The sequence below is a fragment of the Cucurbita maxima genome, unplaced genomic scaffold (assembly GCF_002738345.1).
Source record: "Cucurbita maxima cultivar Rimu unplaced genomic scaffold, Cmax_1.0 Cma_Scf00029, whole genome shotgun sequence".
Lineage (NCBI taxonomy): Eukaryota > Viridiplantae > Streptophyta > Magnoliopsida > Cucurbitales > Cucurbitaceae > Cucurbita > Cucurbita maxima.
In genome coordinates this window covers 2,157,537-2,180,500 of record NW_019272045.1, presented here as the reverse complement: position 1 = coordinate 2,180,500, position 22,964 = coordinate 2,157,537, and the positions used below count along the sequence as shown (strand labels likewise).

Here is a 22,964-nt window from a genome sequence, read left to right as displayed (position 1 = left end):
TAAACATGTTTCTCCTTTGTTACGGAATATTTAAAAAGCTCAATTACCCAAAAAAAAAAATATATATATATATATAACAAAACTTAACTCGTACAATTTTGGTAAAATTATTCGAATTTATTGTTAATTTTATACATACATATTTTTTTATTATATAATTATTTTTTGATTATTTATTCTCTAGTAACTCTATAAAATATTTTTTAAAACTATTCGGAAGGTAATTTGTATCTGGATTTTTTAAAACTAATTTTTTATTTTTGTAATAAATATATTTTTTTTAATAAATGACCCAAACAAACCGAACAAATTCAACTCAACCCACGAACCCCTGAGAAAGTTAATGGGCCTCAATTCATAACATTTCCACAAAGCCCATTATATATAGGCCCAAACCAATTGAGGTATAAATATAAATTTAATCAAATATATATTTGTTTTTAATTTAATAAAAAATTAATTTCTTACTCCACAAAAACCAACTAACTTTTGAAAAAACCGTTATAACCAATGACCAAATCAAATGCCTCATTTTCGGATCCAATTTTTGGTTAACCTATTTATGTCTCTCTCTTCTGTTCTTCCTTAGCCATTTTTTCTTGGAGACATTGAAGATCGATTTGAATTATAGTATGTTTTCTTTGACGTCTTTAGCTTCAAAATCTAATTCCAAATCGATCCATAAATTTATAGCTTCAAGACAACTTATCACTGTTTCATTCTCTTCTCAACAAGCTGGCTCCGAACGAGATAATAGAAGAAGCTCCATATTCGACTTCTTAACCAAATCAATTGCTTCTGGAGCTTTGATTGTCGGAGTTGGATCGCTTTTTAGCTCAAATTTGCAAGTTTCTTTTGCTGACTTTTCGAAACAAACAACATGGACGGTGAACGAAGATCGGTTTCCATACCCATTGCCAAATCAAAATGCAACTAAGAAACCAAGGTTTCTATTTGGAGGTAAAAGAATGTTCATCAACCCTAATATGATAGTAAGATTTCATATTGACTGGGGAGGAGAACGAAATACCCTTTATAAGGGTGTGGAAACCTCTCCCAACACGTTTTAAAAATCTTGAAGAGAAGTTTGAAGGAGAGCCTAAAGAGGACATTATGTGCTAGCTGTGAACTTGGTCTGATTATAAATGGTATTAGAGCCAAAGGAGACTGAGCTGATTATAAATGGTATTAGAGCCAGACACTGGGTGATGTGCCAACAAGGAGGCTGAGCCTTGAAGAGAGTGGACTCGAGGCGGTGTGCCAGTAAAGATGCTGGGCTCCAAGGGGGTGAATTGTGAATTGTGAATTGCGAGGGTCCCACGTCGATTGGGGAATAGAAAAGTGCTAGTGAGGATGCTTGTAAGATCCCACGTTGGTTTGGATGCTCGCCTAGGAGTGGATGGTAAGGGAGGAGAGTGAAACACCTCTATAAGGGTGTGAAAATCTATCCCTAATAGACAACATTTTAAAAATATTTTGTTCATGTTTTGTGTGCGAATGGTTCTAGATGATTACATAAGAATGATTACAGAAGACTGTTTTTCGTATCCAACATTTTAACCTAATGGGTCACCGTAAACTTATTCTTTTGTTCATATTTTGTGTCCGATCGATTCTAAATAATTACAAAACACGGGTGTTTTTTCGTATCCAACATTTTAATCTAATGGTTAACGGTATATTTAATCTTTTGTTCATGTTTTGTGTCTGATCAATTCCAGATGATTACAGAAGACGGGTGTTTTTCAACTACGAAAAACGAATAAGAATCCAAAGCCCTCCCGAGAAGGTGTTCGAGTATTTTGCATCTATTCACACAGTGGACGGAGAAATTTTCATGACACCATCGGATCTAATGAGAGCGATTGTTCCTGTATTTCCTCCATCGGAGTCGAATCGAGTAAGAGAAGGGTTTCTACGAGGAGAAAGAAGAGTTCATGGAGAGCTCTATTGTGTTCCTTCTAAATTCTTCATGCTTTTTGACACCAACAATGATGGACTCATCTCCTTTGCAGAGTATAAAGCTCAACCCTTTTCCTTCTTATATCTAATACTCAATTTAAAGCTTAATGAACAATTTCAGGTACATCTTTTTTGTTACACTTTTGAGCATACCGGAGTCGAGCTTTTCAGTGGCGTTCAAAATGTTTGATATTGACAACAATGGGTTAGACAATTTGTTCTCTATTTGTGTCGTGTTTCATGTTTTTTTCATGTTTTTTTTTGCCATTTTTGAACCATTTTGGTGGTGGAAATAGAGAAATAGACAGGGAGGAGTTCAAGAAAGTGATGGGGTTGATGAGGAAACAAAACAGGCAAGGAGCTCATCATAGAGATGGGAGAAGGCTTGGGGTGAAAGCTTGCGTTGAAAATGGTGGTTTGGTTGAGTATTTCTTTGGTCAAGATGGAAATGGCTCTCTTCACCATGATAAGTTCGTCCAATTCTTAAGACAACTTCATGATGAGGTACGATTTCCCTTCGAATTTTGTATTATTCAAATCTTCGAAATATCGAACCAATGGGTTAGTTTCAATAGTGATTTGCTTGGGTAAAAGCCGCTGAAGCTTGTATGTGAGATCCCGCGTCGGCGGGAAGCTTGTATGTGAGATTCCCACGTTGGCTTGAGAGGGGATCAAAACATTCCTCTCTATGACAGACGTTTTTTAAAACCGTGAAACTAACAACGATACGTAACAGACAAAAGTGGACAATATCTACTAGTAGTGGATTTGGGTGGTTACAAATGGTATTAGAGCTGACATCGGGCGGTGTACTAGCAAGGACTTTGGCCCCCAAGGGGTGAATTGTAATATCTACTATTAGTGGGTTTAGGTGGTTATAAATGGTATTAGAGCTAGATATCGGACTGTGTGCTAGCAAGGACCTTGACTCCCAAGGGAGTGGATTGTAAGATCCTACATCGATTGGAGAAGAGAATGAAACATCCCTTGTAAGGGTGTGGAAATCTCTTAACGGGTGGATTGTAAGATCCCACATCGGTTGGAGAAGAGAACGAAACATTCCTTAAAGGGTGTGGAAATCTCTCCCCAACAAACGTTATCAAACGTTCACATGTTTAGACTTATATCCTTAAACGTTCGAATCCCTTAGCTTAACAAAAGAAGAGCGGATTATGGCATTCGTGATTCGAACACCAAAACTTTTGAATTGGGTGATTTTGCAGATACTTAAACTAGAGTTCTCACATTATGATTTCAAGTCACAAGGAAGCATATCAGCCAAAGACTTCGCACTCTCCATCGTTGCATCAGCCGACATAAACCACATAGACAAACTCCTCGATCGAGTTGAAGCATTAAACAAAGAACACCATTTCAAAAACATCCGAATCACATACGAAGAATTCAAACACTTCGCTGAGCTACGCAAGAAGCTAGAACCCTTCTCATTGGCCATTTTCAGCTATGGAAAAGTAAATGGAGAGCTCACAAAACAAGATTTCCAACGAGCCGCTTCCCAAGTAAGTATCACGTGAAAATATTTGCTAAAATCACTCATCTAAATTGGAAGTTTTAATATGGATAGAGCAATACATGATAACTATCGTTATTACAGTCAAATATCTAGGGTTTAGGGTTCGTTCCTCGTTATTACAGTCAAATATCTAGGGTTTAGGGTTCGTTCCTTGTTATTACAGTCAATATCTAGGGTTTAGGGTTCGTTCCTCGTTATTACCATCAAATATCTAGGGTTTAGGGTTTATTTCTCGTTATTACAATCAAATATCTAGGGTTTAGGGTTTATTCCTCATTATAGTCAAATATCTAGGCTTAGGGTTTATTCCTCATTACATTCAAATATCTAGGGCTTAGGGTTTATTTCTCGCTATTACATTCAAATATCTAGGGTTTAGGGTTTATTCCCTTCATCATAAATGATCCGTTTGTCCAGAAATGACCTAGTCCAATAAGGAAATCCCAATTCATTGGGCCTTTCAATACAATCAGATAGAAAACGTGCCATATTATAGGAGCTCGAATTATGTGATTGAATAAATCCTCCTCTATCTGTTGTGGGTCGAGGACTCCTCCTTTTCCTTCTTCGAACTCCGATTCGTATTCTTCATAGAGAAGTCTTTGGGGATTTCTGGGTTTGGGCAGAAAAAGCAATGTCACTTACTTGATCATTATCAAATCGATTGCCATCTTTTTCTGTTCGGGAAGATCCCAATCCCAACAATCAAAATCATTCTCAAGGACTTGAATGACTGATGGGACAGATATTTTCCTATAATAAATCCTAAACCCTAGATATGTGTCACCTATACTAAATCCTAAATCTGATGATTCTTGTGGCTTTTGGGAGCAAGGTCTGTGGAGTTTCGATCACGGCCAATGTCGTGGACATAATATTTCACATATTTGACGCGAATGGCGATGGCGACTTGAGCTCGAATGAGTTTGTGAGAGTAATCCAGAGAAGAGAAGTCAATTCTTCGCAAGCGGCTTTGGGCGTGTCGGGGTTTTTGTCATGCTGGTTCAGCTGTGCGGCTCGATGCTCTTCTGCAAAGCTCTTTGTTCGCAGCTGAGTTCAAGAGATATCCATGGCAGCCTCGGCTTATTGTAAATTTTTCAACATGACCTAATACTTTTCTGTGTCGTTTTCTTTAGAGTTTATGAATGTAATCCAAGCTGTTCTTTTACAAGTTTGATCTAAATAAAAAGCCACAAAAATTTTGGAAAACAAACGGTAAAATGGTGCGTGATTGATCTAACTTTGAATCATGTCGGGTGTTTATTGGTCGTTCGTCGTACTTTGATCATTTAGGCTCAATTTTATCTCACGAATTAATTTGAGTTAGATCTACCTCATTTTTTATGTCCAAGGGTGACTTTCTAGTTAGATCGTTCTTTTGTATATTCAATCTCATTTTTGAAGCGTTAGACAAATGTGTTATTGAGATATTGGGTCACTATGGTATCTCGTACACATTCTAACAATTGGCCAAGTGAATCAGTCAACTTCAATGTGGATTTGTTGTGTGAAGAGTGCGTTATGATCCTTGGTCGGTTGCCTGGTGGAGACGAATTCTCGATGTAGATTCTACATAGTTGGTTCTCATCCTTCAGAGACTACGAGTGTAATAGGAGCATCCGTCGACAAAAGGATCACCCTAAGATGATCATCACATGGCTATTGAGAACGAGTCATATCAGATGGTTCTATTTCTCAATCTTTCTGACTTGCTCCTATGGAACTAAGGTCGAAAGGATTGAGAAAAATCAGTCATTCACAACCACTAAAGGGTTCCTCGAAGGATTAGTAATCCTTTTTAGAAATTGAATGGATTCGGTCTTATACATACGCTAGGAAGGTAATAAAAAAATGAAAGAAGATGAGTTCTTCTTTCTTTTATCACTTAGCTTAGGAGCCGTGCGAGATGAAAGTCTCATGCACGGTTTTGAATGAGAGAAACAAGTGAGGAATCCTCTTTTCGACTCTGACTCTCCCACTCCACTCGTTGCTTTTCTTTCTGTTACTTCGAAAGTAACTGCTTCAGCTTCAACCACTCGAATTTTCGATATTCCTTTTTATTTCTCATCAACCGAATGACATCTTCTAATGAGAAAACCGACTCTACGAACCTAAGAAAAAGCTACACATCAGGTTATTAAGGATCATGTAATAAAAAATTAATTTTGTTGTTCGTTTAAGTTTTAAGTTCAAATCCTCTTTTTACCCTTCTTTATTTTATTGAAATAAAAGTCAATTTCATAATAAGTATTTGAAAAAGAAAATAAAAAAATATACATAAATTTAAAACCCCAAACTAAAAGCTTTCATAGCTCAGTTGGTTAGAGCACCCGTTTAGTAAGCGGGAGGTCTTGAGTTCGACTCTCAATGAAAGCATATTGTTGTATTTTAATTCAATTTTCTTCATTTTTGTGATTAAATTAATTTACAAATTACAATAATATTCAATTATAATAACATTTTTTTATTATTTTTTATTTGTAAAACTTTTACTTTTACTTTTACTTTTATCTTAAAATTTTTATTTTAGTTAAAAAGAAAATTCGAAAAAAGTCTACTATATCGGTAAAACTATATTTATTAATAAATTGACTTAGAAAATGCTGATTTGAACACAATTTAATAAAGTAAGACGTTGATTGGAGAAAATTTGAATAAGCTATATAAATATTTATTTTGATGTTAATACTAAGCCAAAAAAAGTGGTTGGATAGTTGATAAATATTGAGTGCAATTCACTCATAGGAGTGATATTTATTGCCCCTCTTGTGTAGAGCCCATTATTGATATGAAGAAATGGCTTTTAGGACCACACACCTAACAATTTCAACCATGGAACAACCTCAATCTTATCCATCCAAGCTCCAATATTCAAATTCGAGTTTACAACGCTCGAGTAAAACAGAGGTTGATGATTTAAGGCTACATCTGTAACGACCCATGTCCAGGATGTGGGTCAAGATTCAAAATCTAGATTCATCACCTGATGACTCGACATTATCCTCACAGACTAACGCGAGTCATTCCAACATGTTTTGTCCTCACTTACATGAAAGTTCCTAGGAGATCATCCAACATAGTATTGCTCAAAATATATGATTGAGCCACTGAAAAGAAAGGTGCACCTCTTCATTCGGATGTGGTCTTGATTCATTCATATACCCCTCATTTACTCGAATGTAACGGCCCAGACCCACCACCGCTAGTAGATATTATCCTCTTTGGACTTCTCCTCAAGGCTTTTAAAACGCGCTTGCTAAGGAAAGGTTTACATACCCTTATAAAGAGTGTTTCGTTCTCCTCCCCGACCAATGTGGGATATCACACAAAACATGTTAAAAGAACTTGTATTAGCTCGTGAGGATAGTTTTCACTTTAAGCATGAAAACAACCCACATGCCTCGACTTTTTTAGAACAGGCCCGAGTCAAATAGTAATGATATCTTTTAAACATAGAGTTGGAATATTCCACGGCATAATATTCGATAGTAGGTAAGTGAAAATAATGAACGTGGTAAATGTAAGAAATGAGAGGAATATTCTAGAAATTCAATTTTCCTTTAGCTTTATTGAACATATGGCCATGGAATAGAGATAAAGAAATGGTGGGTCACTTTGCCTTCATGTTCTTTCACAATCACCACAAAGAAGTCATTGAGCAGCATAGCCACAAACTTGGCTTATCCAAAGGCTTAGAAACCACATGAAATATCATTTAAGAAAATTGCTTTGTCTTTATATATTCTCTATAATTATTTAGGTTGGTGACAAACATGTCTCGAGCACCAATCCGACTTTCTTGGAGGAGATAGAACTTTTTGAAAACGAAATTATAAAAGTTTAAAGTAAACAAATCACTAGTGAGTCTCATTTTGGGAGTAATCTATTCTAACACTTGAGCCCAACGAGAAATCAAAAACTCGATTTTTCTTTTTAAATCGAACTTTCAAAACTATATTGAGAATCTTAAATGTTGAATTTACAGATGAGATAGAAGAGAAAAATACTTACATAAATCCGAGAATTTAAGAAAAATATATGAGAAAATCGGTCAAAGTCAACTCTTAGGGGTAAATTGGTCATTTTGACCATCATTTCTTAATTAGAGGTCTTGATTAGCCATCATCAGATTGATAAGAATGGAAGAAAAAAAGAAGACGAGAGTGACCGAGAGAGAAAGTAGAAATCCACTCCAAACGACTGTTTGGAGTCGAAATTTCGCTGAATTTCATCCACAAGGATTGTTAGGTGCATGAGTGTTACTATAGTCTGAATTTCATGCTCGAGTCGATTTCCTTGAGTCTCGTGCTCGATGGAGCAAGCTACGTGCATGGGTGTTGCTGTAATCTGAATCTCGAGTCGTCGTTTTTATAATTAGCACCAAATTCGTGATTGGAATAGGTTTCTTTGCCACTAAATTTGAAAGGTAAGTGAAGAGATATAGTTACAACAAAGGCACTACTCTCTATGTAGAAATGGATGTGTGACAAAGGGAAAGTTATGGTTGAGGGCTTTTACCCATAATGAGAACCAACCCTTCTTATCAATTCAACCAATCCCAAAGCTCATAATGGATGGTCGGCTTATTGGATATTCCAAGGTTCATGGAATGAACCGATAATCTTATCTATTGAGTTATGCTTGAATTAACATTGTACGAACCAATTTATTCTTTGGGTCGGTATATAAGAGTCAATCAAATATTGATTGAGAAGGCAGCTCAACCGCTTCTCTCCCTACCCGCCTTCCTACTTGTACTCGTAGTTTGGTCGTAGGCGATCCTCTCTTCTCTACAAAACATGTTCTCGATCCTCTCTTCTCTTGTTCATTATCTTTTAAGATTTTATGTTTCGTACCACGACGACACTAGCAAAGTGTAGTAGAATGTAAGAAAAAAGGAATTGGATTGAGTTTTGTTTCCTAAGGAGTGACAAGAACGCTCCATGAGTTCAAATTTTTAAGATTCATACTACCCATGTTGTAAACGACATGTTATATGTTAATTTTTTATGTAGGGTTATAGATTTTGTGGAATGGTATATCAGTTTTAGTTCAACGTCTGAAAATGGGGGGATTCGAGTCTCTAACCATCGGTTTATGTTTAGATTGACAAGTACATTTTCATGACATCCCATGCAAAATGAAAGGCCCTCGCTCAACGGATAAAAGTGACTAACGGGATATTAATAAAGAGGCCGTAGCAAGGAAACTTTAACAGACCCGTTAGAGTCAAGCCTCAACTTTCATAATGTGAGCTTCCTTCTCCTCTCAGCTTGATAACTCCTATCTACATCAAGATCTGGCCCTGCAGTGATCTTCGCCCATTCCGTGGCACCCGCACGAAAAGAAAGATCGGCAAATAGCGTACCAATCAGATCCGCCTCTCTAATTCACTTGGAAAAAGACAGACCAAGCAGACAGTTGAGTTCGCAGCTACAGGCGCAACAGGCCAATGAACATCGAGAGTCACCCTATGAAGTAAGGAAAAGAGAAAGAGGAAGGGAAGCGAAGGAGCGAGGAAGGAATTGAATATGCGAGAGAGACTGTAAAGGGAAAGGTATCTCCACATTTCGAACCGATAGCGAGAGGGAGTAAGTAGCTCGAGGAAAAGAAGATAGGTTCAGGCAATGAAATTGTTCAACCGAACACCTAGGAAAAACAGGTCTTATGCAGATAATGTGAACCATAAAACACGAGCACTTGGGATGCATGTGCCCCTAAAAAACCATGAAGCCACCCATTAATAGTAATGGAACACTGCACAAAATTTTCTCCCGTAATACGAGTTACTACCCTTTGATCATTTACACTACCTTAAACTTCTTAATACATTTTCCGACTTATATAGAATATTACAACTGAAATTGAATTGAATATCCAAAATAGTCTTGAGAAGACATGATTCGAAATGAATATTAATTAAAGATGAGCTGAAACATATATTCTCGACCAAGTAGCGATAAATTTGATATATATATATATATATATATATATATATATATATCGAGTCAAGGAAGCCAAATTATCTAATTTGTTCATGTAACACGATAAATTCAAGTTCTTACGCATGAAACATGTGTTCTATGTATTTCTCATCTCAGTCGTTTTTAATTAAAATTTTAATATAATTTAAGGTTATTTGTTTAATAATTTTGTTTTCGTTATTTTTCCTCCAAAATCAAAATAACATTAAAAATTTTGGACTATTGGATATTAATGTAATTTTTTAAAATTTAAATATATTTTTTAAAAATAATGGTAAGCACAAAATACGTATTTTTATTAATTTGGACAATTAAAAAAATTAAATATTTATATTTATATTTATTAAAAACCCAAAAAAAAAAAGAAAAAAAAAGCAAATATGTATTTATTTTAGTGTTTTTTAAATTAAGAAAAAAAAAACATCTCATTTGCCATAAAAAGACAGTGAACAGTAAAAACAGTTAAACGTTCACATGGCGAAAGAGAAGCCACTCCCTGGTTTGGGACTTACAGAATCAAAAGCGTGGTTCTTTTTCTTCCTCCTATTTAATCCACCAAAACCCATCTCCCAAATTCATCCACGTACTCCCCTGTTTTCATCTCTTCAATTTCTTCTTCTCTCTAAAGAATCTCCCCCAAATTCCCCAATCCCCGTTTCTTTTCTCATCATTTTCCATGGCGGGTAATGGAGTTTTTGCAGAGATTCTCGACGGTGAAGTTTACAAATACTATTCCGAAGGTGAGTGGAAGAAATCCTCCTCCGGGAAGAGCGTCGCCATTATCAACCCCACTTCGAGGAAGACGCAGTACAGAGTTCAAGGTATGATGACTAATCCCATTTCTCCATGGAATTCTGTTTCTTCTCAATGAATTATGAGATTATGTTGCTGAATGTATGAGAAATTTTTTGAAATTAATGTTGTGGGTTGGTAGAAATGTTAGTGAATTATGTTTGTTTAAAGGGTTATTCATGCCTATGAGGTGTTTGTTAAAATAGCTTGTAACCAAGAGGAGGTTAATCAAGTGATGGAAATAGCCAAAACTGCTCAGAAATCATGGGCTAAGACTCCATTGTGGAAGAGAGCTGAGCTTCTTCATAAAGCAGCTGCAATTTTGAAAGAACATAAAGCACCCATTGCTGAGTGTTTGGTGAAGGAAATTGCAAAACCAGCTAAAGATGCAGTGACTGAGGTACTACTGAGTTACTGCTGTTCTTGTTGGATTGTTAGCTCTTGAAATGTGAAGTGATAATGGTTTGAATGATGTGAAGGTTGTGAGGTCTGGGGATCTTGTTTCATATTGTGCTGAAGAAGGTGTTAGGCTCTTGGGAGAAGGGAAGTTCTTGGTTTCTGATAGTTTTCCTGGAAATGAAAGGACCAAATATTGCCTTACTTCCAAGGTACATGTTCTGTTCTTCTTTGTTCTTATGGGACAAAACTACTTTTAGATTATAAAGCACAATTTCATGTTCCTAATCTGTTTTATGCTTCACTTTTGAACATGAAATATTCAGATCCCACTTGGTGTGATCTTAGCCATTCCTCCATTTAACTATCCTGTCAATCTGGCTGTCTCGAAAATTGCACCGGCTTTGATTGCTGGAAATTCGATCGTCCTCAAGCCTCCAACTCAGGTACTCTAATACTAAATTAGCTCATCATTCTCTCTTTAATACAATCTCCATTGATGAACAATGAATCAAATAACTCGACGCGCTTGCAACTGACTGTAAATTCCTTTTCTGTTTCATTTAACTCGGTTCTGTCGAGTGGATCATGAATTCAGAATCAACTAAAACAGAACAGATATTAGCATCATGTAGAGACTGTGCAATTTGTTTGTCATCTGTATAATGCTCTTACCATACTCAGGGTGCTGTTTCCGCTCTTCATATGGTGCATTGCTTCCATCTTGCTGGTTTTCCTAAAGGCCTTATTAGTTGTGTCACTGGTAAAGGTTCTGAGATTGGTGATTTCCTCACGATGCATCCCGGTGTAGACTGTATAAGGTAAACATACCACTACTTCATTTCCATGTGATGATGATTTACGATTTCTCCCATTCGCATGACTCTGTTTTTGTAACGGCTCAAGCCCACCGATAGCATATATTGTCCTCTTTGAGTTTTTCCTTTCGGGTTTCCCCTCAAGGTTTTTAAAACGTGTCTACTAGGAAGAGGTTTCCACACTCTTATAAAGATGCTTTGCTCTCCCCAACCGACGTGGGATCTCACAGTTTTGTACTGCTTCTCTGTGCAGCTTTACTGGTGGAGATACTGGTATTGCGATTTCAAAGAAGGCAGGCATGATACCTCTTCAAATGGAACTAGGAGGCAAAGACGCCTGCATTGTTCTCGAGGATGCAGATCTCGATTTAGTCGCTGCAAACATCATAAAGGGAGGCTTTTCTTACAGGTGAGATTGTTAGGAATCACGAATCTTCATAATGGTATGATATTGTCCACTTTGAGCATAATCTCTCATGACTTTGCTTTTGGTTTTCCCAAAAGGCTTCATACCAATGGAAATGTATTCCTTACTTATAAACCCACGATCAATCCCTTAATTAGTTGATGTGGGGCTCCTCTCCCAACAATCCTCAACAGAGAACAGACCCCACATGGGTAAAGAAGATGACTTTTCTTTAACATGAATGAAAATCTAAACCGCTTGGCTGATTTATTAGAAAGAAGATAACTTGTTCTTGTTCTTCATCCTTAGAACAGAGTAGGTTGTCTTCAGTGAAATGGACTTGATCTTCTTCCTACCAAAATCATAACCACATTGGAACATTTATATTTCAGGCATCAACTAAGCTCCTTATACTTCTTTTCTTTTTGATGACAGTGGCCAAAGGTGCACCGCCGTCAAGGTTGTTTTGGTAATGGAGTCCGTAGCAGATGCTTTGGTTGAGAAAGTAAATGCCCGGGTGGCTAAACTAACTGTCGGTGCCCCGGAAGACGACTCAGACATTACTCCAGTCGTGACCGAGTCGTCGGCAAATTTCATCGAAGGGTTGGTATTGGATGCAAAGGAAAAGGGAGCAACATTTTGCCAAGAGTACAGAAGAGAAGGCAACCTGATATGGCCCTTGTTATTAGATAATATTAGACCTGATATGAGGATTGCATGGGAAGAACCCTTTGGACCAGTTTTACCGGTCATAAGAATCAGCTCCATTGAAGAAGGAATCCACCATTGCAATGCTAGCAACTTTGGACTTCAGGTATGAAAACAACTCTCTCTGTAACGGCCCAGATCCACTGCTAGCAGATATTATCTTTTTTGAGATTTCTCTTTCGGGTTTCTCCTCAAGGCTTTAAAACGCGTCAGCTAGGGGAAGGTTTCCACACTCTTATAAAGGGTGATTTGTTCTCCTCCCCAACCAACGTGGGACATCACAATCCACCCCCCTTCGGGGCTCAGCATCCTCGCTGGCACCCTTTCCTTCCTCCAATCGATGTGGGACCACCCCCAAATCCACCCCCCTTTGGGGCCAGCGTCCTTACTGGCACACCGTCTCGTGTCTACCCTCCTTCGGGGAACAGCGAGAAGGCTGGCACATCGTTCGGTGTCTGGCTTTGATACCATTTGTAACAGCCCAGATCCACCGCTAACAGATATTGTCCTCTTTGGGCTTTCCCTTTCGGGCTTCCCCTCAAGGCTTTAAAATGCCTAGGGAAGGTTTCCACACACTTATAAAAGGTGGTTTGTTCTCCTCCCCAACCAATGTGGGACATCACACACTCTCTTAGCCTAGTTGTTCCAAAACTTCGTCATTTCAAAAACGGTTAAAAACGTGTCTGATAATTATTCTTGTAGTGTGTTCTAACTAGAACCGTCAATTTGAGTATGAGTAACATGTTCAAAAACAGGGATGTGTCTTCACAAAAGACATCAACAAGGCGATATTGATAAGCGACGCAATGGAAACCGGGACAGTTCAAATCAACTCTGCGCCCGCTCGAGGACCCGATCATTTCCCATTCCAGGTATAGTTAATATCTACATCCCCAGCATTACGTCGAAACGAATATCGCGTTTACGAACCAGGGTATGTGGAACAGGGAATCAAGGACAGTGGAATTGGCTCTCAAGGAGTGACCAACAGCATCAACATGATGACCAAAGTGAAGACCACAGTGATCAACTTGCCAACGCCTTCCTACACCATGGGTTAGTTTGTTTGTCTGTTAGCTTTTAGGAGCCTGCTAGCTAGCTCGCTATCTGCCATAGCCTTAAGCTAAGTAGTGTTGAAAATGAAATTTATGCTATCTTCTTAAAGTAGTTCTTCCCTTATCTTCCCCTTTGTGTAATGAAATTAATAGCAAGTAGCTGAGTTGTATGCATGTTAATTATTGCCATTTGATTGGCTCCCTTTGTGTGCTTGTTGTTAGGAACCAAGTCTGTTAGTATGAGAGCCATAGGGTCCAAATTGTGAGTGGATTTCAGAGTGGGCAGAAAACAGTGCTACAAATACGAAAAGCCCGAAGATGTTCACGTTCGTATCTTTAAAAGTGTCTAATAAGTCTCTAATCTTTTAATTTTGAGTCTAATAAATTCATGAACTTTCAATTTTGTATCTAATATATCTATGATAAATTCAATTTGTAAATTTGAATTTTATGTCTAGCGCACCCTTGAAATCTTGATTTTGTGTCTAGTAGATTCTAGAATTTAAAAAAATTTGAAAAACGAGGATTAAATTTATGATTTTGAAAGTTCAATGACCATTGACTCAAATCTCAAAAGTTTAGAGGCTAAACGTGTGAGGTCCCATATCGGTTGGAGAGGGGTACGAAACACTTCTTATAAGTTCAGGGGTTAAATCTGTAAGGTCCCACATCGATTGGAGAGGGGTACGAAACACTTCTTATAAGTTCAGGGGTTAAACCTGTGAGGTTCCCACATTGATGGGAGAGGAGAACAAAACATTTCTTATAAATGTGTGGAAAGTTCTCTCTCCCTAGTAGTAGATGTGTTTTAAAATCGTGAGGCTAATGACGATACGTAACGGGCCTAAGTGGACAACATCTGCTAGTAGTGGGCTTGGACTGTTACAATGGTATTAGAGTCAGACACTGAGCGGTGTACCAACGAGTACGTTGAGCCTTAAAGGAGTGGATTATGAGGTCTCACATCGATTGAAGAGAGAACGAAACATTTCTTATAAAGGTGTGGAAGCTTCTCTCTAGTATACGCGTTCTAAAACTGTGAACCTAATGATAATACGTAACGGGATAGACAATATCTGCTAGCGTTAGACTTGAGCTATTACAATGGTATCAAAGTCAGACACTGAGCGGTGTGCCAATGTGAAACAAAGGTGGTGCGAAAATTTTTCTCTAGTAGACACGTTCTAAAACAATGAACTTGACAGCAATACGTAATGGGCCAAACCAGACAATATCTACTAACAATGAGCTTGAATTGTTACAAAACCAATACTAATAGTCTTTATATTTAAGAATGCTCGATGAAGTAATGAGTCACGATACATTATTTAAATAATAAGTTGGATGTGATTTTCCCCTTCAAAGTCAAACTCAATATTTTAAAGTAAAAAATCATTTGTTTTTTAATTAATTTTTTCTACCCAATAAGATCTCTTGTTGAAATTCAAAAATTATTATTATTTTTAATTTGGTTGTTCTTTTGATAGCAAATGACATTATGTCCTAAGCCAACCAATTTTGTATCCAATTTGGCCAACAGCTCATTCCCATTCAATTTCATTATGATCTTAATCCAAATCAAATTCGCTCGTATCCGCTTTTGAAATTCATCGACCTAGTTTGAAAATCTACGTAAATATCATGATGAAAAGAATTACAATACCAGCTCGAGTTTTACTTTTAGCGCTGTTGAGTTATGTCTTATTTCTCCACCGACACCAAATAATATTTCTCGAAAATATTTAGAATTTTAAAATTTATTCAACGATGAATGACCGAAGAATATGGAAGCTGACAATAACGTGAAATATAGTACGTTCATTGTATCTGCTTCTTCACGTTAAGATTTTTGGCTCTTCTGTTTTTACTCCTAAGATATATCGAAAAAAATCATTATCATATATTCCCACGACGTTTATTTTATTATACATTAATGATATGTCATTAAAAAAATTATGGCATCTTTTCATCATTCGTTTCATCTAAAATTTGTAAACTCTTGATTATATACGATAAGATATGATATTAAAAAATAAATTTTTTTTCTTATTATTAAAAAAACATATCATTATGTACAAATATATTAAAGATGTTTATATGATTTGATGATTCGATTTATCTAACCCAAATCATTATTCAGTTCAGTTTGCATGTCAAAATTTTTTTGATCGGGTCAACCTAATCAACTCGAAAAATAGGATTTACAATCCAACTTAACCTGATCTACCCCGCTTCTAAAAAGATTAAGACTATTTAATGTTTGTTATTGATTTGAGGCGTTGTGACTTGTAAATATTTGATATTTAAATTTTATAAGATTTTAGTTATTAATGTAACATATATTACCGAGAAATATGATTTTTTGAAATAATTAAAAAAAAAAAAAACAACTCAACCCTTTAGGTGGGATTGGATTCTAAATTCTATTCAGGTCGCTCGGGTCACCAACCTTAATATAGCCTAATCCATGTGAGGGGACCCAGCGTTCTCATTAGCACGTCGCTTGGTGTTTGACTCTGATACCATTTGTAATAGTCCATCGCTAGCGGATATGACCGAAAGAGAAACATATTTATTCAAATTTGATTTATTTGCTCGTATTGAAAAACTCATTAAATTAAATTAAAGAGATTACAAATAATTAAAGAATCCCAATTTCAAAACTTTAAAATAATATTCATCTGTCACATATAAAATTGTTTTAGATAATTCGATCACAGATATAGAGACAAATAATAAAAAAGTATATTTAAAAATTTAATTAATAATCACGTACATGCATCAAAATGAGAATTAAATATTTTAATAAAATAATGTTTTTGTAAAAATGAAAATTTGTTAAATGGGAATTTCATAATTCAAATTTAAAATTTATTTTTCTTTATTTTTGTTAATTAAATTTTTTTTATTATTTGAAAATTTGACGCTCCTGAATTTAGTTTACCAAACGGCCCCTCCGAGATTTGTGTTCAAATTAGCGGGAAAAAAAAAACAATTAAATAAAAATAATGTAAAAGAAAAATGAAGTTCGTGGGGACTATTTTTAGGCTAAGTCTCTTTCACCTCCACTCGCTTCCATAAGTATTTTTCACTCACGCGCTCAAAATTTATTTCATTTAATTATTCTTATTATTGATATAAAATTTATTTCATAAGGCCAGATTGTCATCCAGTACAATATGGGTGAACTTCAGTCGGGTAGAGAAATTTTTTTACACTAATCCAAAAGCTCGAGTTAGTTGAATTGGTAATCCACCCCAACCTAACCCAACCTTATATGTTTGAGATGGATCGGGTTGAGTTGTCGGGTTCATTTTGTTTCAATTTTTTTAAAAACTTTAAAATGATGATGACAACTGTTATTGCAAACTCATGACAAACAACGGGACGACTAGATAGAAGTGACTAGCCTGCAAGCAGCTACGACTTGACTACCTGCTTGTTGTTGCAAGTGAGTTTGTCTGTTTTAGAAACTGAAGGTAGCCGAAAAGAGATGGATTGAGATTGTGTGAAATGGACACGACAATCAGACAATAAAACAACCTTAATTTTTTTTAATATATATTTTTTTTTGTTCGAGTTGCGTCATTAAATTATTATTTTATTAGGATAAATAAATATTTATTAATTCTTTAGCTTTTTATTAACAAAATTTTATAGATTTTTTTACATAAATTATTTAAAATTTTAAAAATTAAGAACTAAAAAAAATAACCATATTATATTATTTAGTTAAAATACATTATTTTTGGTAAATACATATGATAAGAGAAAGTGAAACTCACGCGCTTTTTTTTTAATGACAAAATTGTCATCATCTTCATTCTATAAAACCTCAGTAACTTCATTCTTTTAATGGCTCCTCTCTCCTCTGTTTATTTCTCGCCGGACTGATATGAGACTCACCAACTCCCTCCCCGATCGCCATAGCAACCGCCGCAACCGGCCGCCAGAGACCGATACCTCTCAACATCACCACCACCAAAACCACCTTCAAACCTCTCATCTCCATCTCTCTTCCTTCTCCTCCGACGATTTCCTCGACCAAATCCTCTCCTCCATCCCCCTTCCCTGGGAACTCCCTACCGGTCTTCCAAATCCACACTCAAACCTCCCTCCTCAGCCACCGCCACTCTCGCAAAATCCCGACAATGCCGCTTTTCAGATCGGCGACACCACTCCAGCCGCCAAAATAGCCATGGCCATGCTTCACCAGCAGTTACTCACCACCGCGGCAGATTCCAGTCTCCTTACATTGCCTGGAAACGACGTCGTTGAAGTCGAAGGCTCTCCGTCCTTCAAATGCCCTAATCCGGTACTCAAAATCGAGCATCTAATCGCTAATCATTCGATTCGAAAATAGGTTACGAAATACTCCCAAACCATTTCGATTCCTGTAAATTATTTGCGTAATCCTGCAGATTATTGCCGACGGTTCCGTCAATCCGTCTCTCTTCAACGAATTCACCGGATTCCTCAACGCCTCCGGCTCCAGCCATAGCCATAACCTGAATCAATCTCAGGCAATAAGTAGTTCGATTCGACCGTACACTTCTTCAAACTCATAACCTCGCTCTGCCCTAAAATTTCATTTCATCAATACACAGGGAAATTCAACTTCAACTTCACAGAAACAGAGCTTCGGAGCTCCAGTATCAGCCAATACTCCACCTCCGGTAGGGACTGGTTCCGGCGGTGGTGCTAGCGCAGCGGCGCAGCCGCGACAGAGAGTCAGAGCTCGGCGAGGTCAAGCCACGGATCCTCACAGTATTGCGGAAAGAGTAATTAATTAAGTTTAATAAATTAATTAACGCTAATTAACTTCCTCTATTTATTTTAATTTTTTTAATTATTTTGTAACAGTTACGGAGAGAGCGAATTGCAGAGAGAATGAAAGCTCTACAAGAACTGGTTCCCAACGCTAACAAGGTCTGTTTCGTCATTTTCTATCTCTTACACGTGTCAACATCACATTCGCTTTGTTATTTATCCAACGGTTTTAATTCTGCCACGTTTACTTTCTATTTTTATTTTATTTTTTAATACCTTGTATTCGGGGCCGGAGACCACTCTTACATGGCGGGATTTGCAGCTTTAAATTTTATATACTTTTAGTATTATTATTGACTAAGATATATTTGTTATTGAATTTCTAGATAAAATATTATAAGGGATCAAAATTTTAGAATAAGCTTTAATTACAAAACTTATGCGTTTTTAGATAAGAAAAGTAATGAGCTGTTGAATATGTTTTCTTTTTCAAGTTTGACATAGGATCTCGAACACTTTAAGAACATATACATATGTCTGCCGAACACTTCCTCTAAAACATATACATATGCCTTCTTGAGCTAGATTCAAGTTTGTTTATTATCAATTTTATGCTAGATCAAACCATATTTGGTCTATTTCTCATTTTCTATTTCAAAATTTTAGTAATAGTTTATAGAATGTGAGATCTCACCTTTGTCGGAGAGAAGAAAGAAAGCATTCTTTACAAGGGTGTGGAAACCTCTCTAGTAGACATGTTTTAAAATTCAGATGACGATAAGTAACTGGCCAAACTAACAATATTTGTTGGCGGTAGGTTTGGGTCGTTACAAATGGTATCAAAGTTAGACATCAGGCAGAGTGTCCTTGGGACCCCAAGGGGGTGGATACATCGGGCAGTGTGCTTGTGAGATTGCACATCGGTTGGAGAGGGGTACGAATCATTTCTTAGAAGGGTGTGGGACCCTAAGGGGGTGATTGTGAGATCCCACATCGGTTGGAGAAGGGAACGAAACATTTCTTATAAGGGTGTGGGACTCCAAGGGGATGGATTGTAAGATCCCACATCGGTTGGAGAGGGAAACGAAGGATTCCTTATAAGGGTGTGGGACTCCAAGGGGGTAGATTGTGAAATCCCACATCGGTTGTAGAAGGGAACGAAGTATTCTCATAAGGATGTAGAAACCTCTCTCTAACTAAGCGTTTTAAAACCGTGAGGTTGACGTCGATACATAACAAGTCAGCCAACAATACTAATGTGAGTTTGGGCTCTTACAAGAAAGATACATACATACTAATGTGTAGCTGAATAATATTTTGGACATGACTCTAATATCAGTCATTAGGGACAATTAAACTCTATCCGGGTTTGTCTATTTTAAACATAAGTGTGCTTATAGTTTTTCCATGAAAATAGTGTACCTCACTTATATATTCACTCGGATATTTGATGGTACGAATAAAACCGTTGAACCGTTGAGCTATATTAATGCTAAGTTTGGCTGATTTTTGTTGCTTGAAATGGATTTTGGAATGACAGACAGACAAGGCGTCAATGCTGGATGAGATCATAGACTACGTGAAGTTCCTCCAGCTTCAAGTCAAAGTAATCTGTCTCACTACAGTTGGAAGACAAACATAAATAGAATGAATTTTACTGATTTTCTTTGCTGGGTGTGTGGTTGTAGGTTCTGAGTATGAGCAGGCTGGGCGGCGCCACTGCCTCCATGCCGTCCCAGCTTGTTGCCGACATGTCCTCCCACTCTGAGGTACTACCAAATCTTCACTTTTTCAACTAATTTCTTTGTCATGAAAAGGATATGATCCATTATATTTTTTGGATTTGGAATCATTATTAGTTTATGATTCGTATCATGAGATTTCATGATCATGTTTTGTTGCTCTGGAAGATTCATGATTTTACCCACCTTATAGTTCATAATGATGCCTAAGATTTCATGGAATATACGTATTTAATCTGAATTTAGGTAATATTTGAGAAAGTGGACGTTCTCTATTTATGGTCAAATAAATTAAAGTGTATGATGAAAGTTCTCCTAATTTAGGGAATAATCATGTATTTATAATCCAAGAATACTCTCTCCATTGGTAAGGAATATTCTCTCTATTGGTATTGATAAAGCCTTTTGTAAAAGCCTAAAGCAAAGTCATGAGAACTTATGCTTAAAATATATAATATCATATCATTGTGGCAAGTCGTGTTCATCTAAGAACAAGGATATGGAAAGAGTAATAAATAAAAAGATACATAGGTGTAAATGGAAGTTACATTTGATACATTTGTTATGCAAATATGATGGTAAATATCAAATATATCTTTTATATATATAAATTATAATTTAGTGCAAAGTATCTTTAACAATATTTTCTCGTCTATGTAGGGTGAGATTGACGGTAACCAGTCCAACGGAACCGGAGGAGCTGCCGGACAGGCGTTCGCCGGAGCTCCGGCATTTAATGAAACGATGGCGGTGACAGAGCATCAGGTGGTGAAGTTAATGGAGAAAGACATGGGCTCCGCCATGCAGTACTTACAAGGCAAAGGCCTTTGTCTCATGCCCATCTCTCTAGCCACCGCTATCTCCACCGCCACATGTCACAACCGCCCTGTTACAGCCTCCAGAGGCGGCGGAGATCGCCCCACCTCAGCCAGCCTGTCGGCGTTGACCGTTCAGTCAACCACCTTGGGTAACGGCACCGTCAAAGATAAGGCCTCTATTTCTCGGCCGTGAGATGACGGTGTTAACGAAATGTCAACCAAAATTTTAAATTACAAATTTAGTCCCCATATTTAAGAAAAAAAGTTAAAACTTAATTGGTATAATTTAAAATATTATTTTATTTTATAAAATCATAAATACAAAATTTTAAATCTTCAAAACTAATTTTAATTTTTTTCTAAAATATAGGGAAGAATTTCGTAATTTAATTATAAAAAAAACTTACGTTATGTTTTTATTTTTATTTTTATGTATATTTCCTTCCCTCAAATGATAATGATTGTTTTGGTCATCTTATAATTAAATTTGAAAAAATAATAAAATATTAAATAATAATGCCTTAGTTTAAAAAACATTAAATTTTATATCTTAATTAATTGAATAAATTTTATATATTATATTTTAATATTCTTTACTTTATAATTTGATTTATATATATTTTATTTTATTCTCAATATTTAATTAATTTATATTTTCGTTATTTAGTTCATATTCTATTTAAAGGTTACGATATCAATAAGAATTAACACTTTAATCCCAATTCGATTTCTCGAAAAAATATATATATATAGTTTGAATCAATTCAAACAACCCAAATAAATTTGAATCAATCTAATTCTCATGAAAGCAAATAAAATAAAGGTTGAAAATCCAATAAATTTTTATCAAAATAAGGACAACAAACAACACAATATTAAATACAAAATAAAATCTTGTTCAAGTTTATTACGGGAAAAAGGGCTCATAATGCAATTACGGAACGAAATAAAAAATATTCAAATACGAAAGTTGATTGACGCTCCGAAATGATCCTCTCTATGAATGCATAGCTCTCGCTCGTCTACCTATTTTTATATATAAATATATCGAGCAAACAACCTTGTAGCCTCTTTATCATATATGTGACCTAACATAGAATTTATGATTGATAAATTATTTTCTAAAATATTGAATGTGTTGTCGTTCTCTCGTTGTTACTAAATGAAGTAGGTGAGTCTTTCCTAACAAATTTCAAATTCAATTCAACCTATGGAAGAGATAAGAATTGAAATGTACTACACATATTTATTGTAACATATGATAATAGCAAAATTAATAATAAAAACAACACTAATGTATTAATATGTTCTCCCCTATAAATACTTGTTCGATGTATGCTCTCTTTACTGCAAGAATTGAGAAGCATAGTGCTTAAGATTCTTAGTACAAAAAAACTCTCCCCTCAAGTTGTTCTTTCTACTTCATTTATTTGTTTCGATATATTTCGATCGCAGGTCAAAATTAATAGATTGTGGGTTATCATCGCAGTGTTAGGATTCTTTGTGTATGAATTGGTGACTATCATCGCAGTGTTAGCCAAGATTGTGTTGCGCACAACCAGCTATGAGACTGCGACCTTTGGAAACACCTACATAGTATAAACGAGTTGGGATTTCTAGCATCGAGTTGAATTAGGGTTCGTTCCGAAAGGATTCATGGTTGGTTAGTTATAGTCTAACTCATGAGTTTACAGCTAAATGTTTTTCTCTAACACTATGAGTTTACAGCTTGCATGTTCTTGTTCTTCCGCTTTAATGATGACATTATTGTGTAATTGGTAACGAAACTTAGACGGTCTAAATTTTTCGAAAGTTGAGTTGTTATGAATGGATAGAGATCCACAACTTGCCCTCCGATGTACTATTTATCTCTCTCTCCCACTGAAAATATCAGAACAACAACATAACTAAGAAATCTTTCGATGTAATAAAAAAATGTTACATAATTCATTTCAAATTAAGACATGACATGACAGATA

At 36.2% G+C, this 22,964-nt stretch overlaps 3 protein-coding genes, 1 long non-coding RNA gene and 1 other non-coding gene across 6 annotated transcripts; 4 read left to right on the top strand and 1 right to left on the bottom strand.

Annotated features, from left to right (window-relative positions):
* The first annotated feature begins 632 nt into the window (after positions 1-632).
* On the top strand, positions 633-4,594 carry LOC111465533 (calcium uptake protein, mitochondrial-like). The gene is made up of 6 exons (XM_023109954.1): positions 633-960; positions 1,722-2,016; positions 2,084-2,167; positions 2,259-2,466; positions 3,186-3,482; positions 4,332-4,594. The coding sequence occupies exons 1-6, from the start codon at positions 633-635 to the stop codon at positions 4,548-4,550; spliced, it is 1,431 nt and encodes a 476-aa protein (XP_022965722.1). The 3' UTR covers positions 4,551-4,594.
* Positions 4,595-5,219: 625 nt separating this feature from the next.
* On the bottom strand, positions 5,220-19,520 carry LOC111465764. The gene is made up of 3 exons (XR_002714281.1): positions 19,511-19,520; positions 15,874-15,878; positions 5,220-5,261 (listed from the first exon to the last, which is right to left on the bottom strand). It is a non-coding gene; the product is annotated as an uncharacterized LOC111465764 (long non-coding RNA).
* Positions 5,799-5,872, top strand: TRNAT-AGU. Its single transcript has one exon. It is a non-coding gene; the product is annotated as a tRNA-Thr (tRNA).
* LOC111465507 (NADP-dependent glyceraldehyde-3-phosphate dehydrogenase) lies at positions 10,023-14,060 on the top strand. 2 transcript variants are annotated; one of them, XM_023109912.1, is made up of 10 exons: positions 10,023-10,301; positions 10,479-10,672; positions 10,752-10,880; positions 10,995-11,114; positions 11,353-11,489; positions 11,740-11,895; positions 12,328-12,706; positions 13,356-13,472; positions 13,548-13,656; positions 13,878-14,060. In XM_023109912.1, exons 1-10 carry the CDS (start codon positions 10,157-10,159, stop codon positions 13,919-13,921), a joined length of 1,530 nt encoding a protein of 509 aa, XP_022965680.1. In that variant the 5' UTR covers positions 10,023-10,156; the 3' UTR covers positions 13,922-14,060. The 2 variants fall into 2 exon arrangements, 1 of the variants encoding a protein (XP_022965680.1); XR_002714205.1 differs by having other exon boundaries at positions 10,025-10,301; positions 13,548-13,730; positions 13,766-14,060.
* Positions 17,528-21,254, top strand: LOC111465560 (transcription factor bHLH69-like). The gene is made up of 7 exons (XM_023109999.1): positions 17,528-17,970; positions 18,077-18,178; positions 18,263-18,436; positions 18,519-18,584; positions 19,966-20,031; positions 20,114-20,194; positions 20,828-21,254. Exons 1-7 carry the CDS (start codon positions 17,551-17,553, stop codon positions 21,176-21,178), a joined length of 1,260 nt encoding a protein of 419 aa, XP_022965767.1. The 5' UTR covers positions 17,528-17,550; the 3' UTR covers positions 21,179-21,254.
* Positions 21,255-22,964: the final 1,710 nt, after the last annotated feature.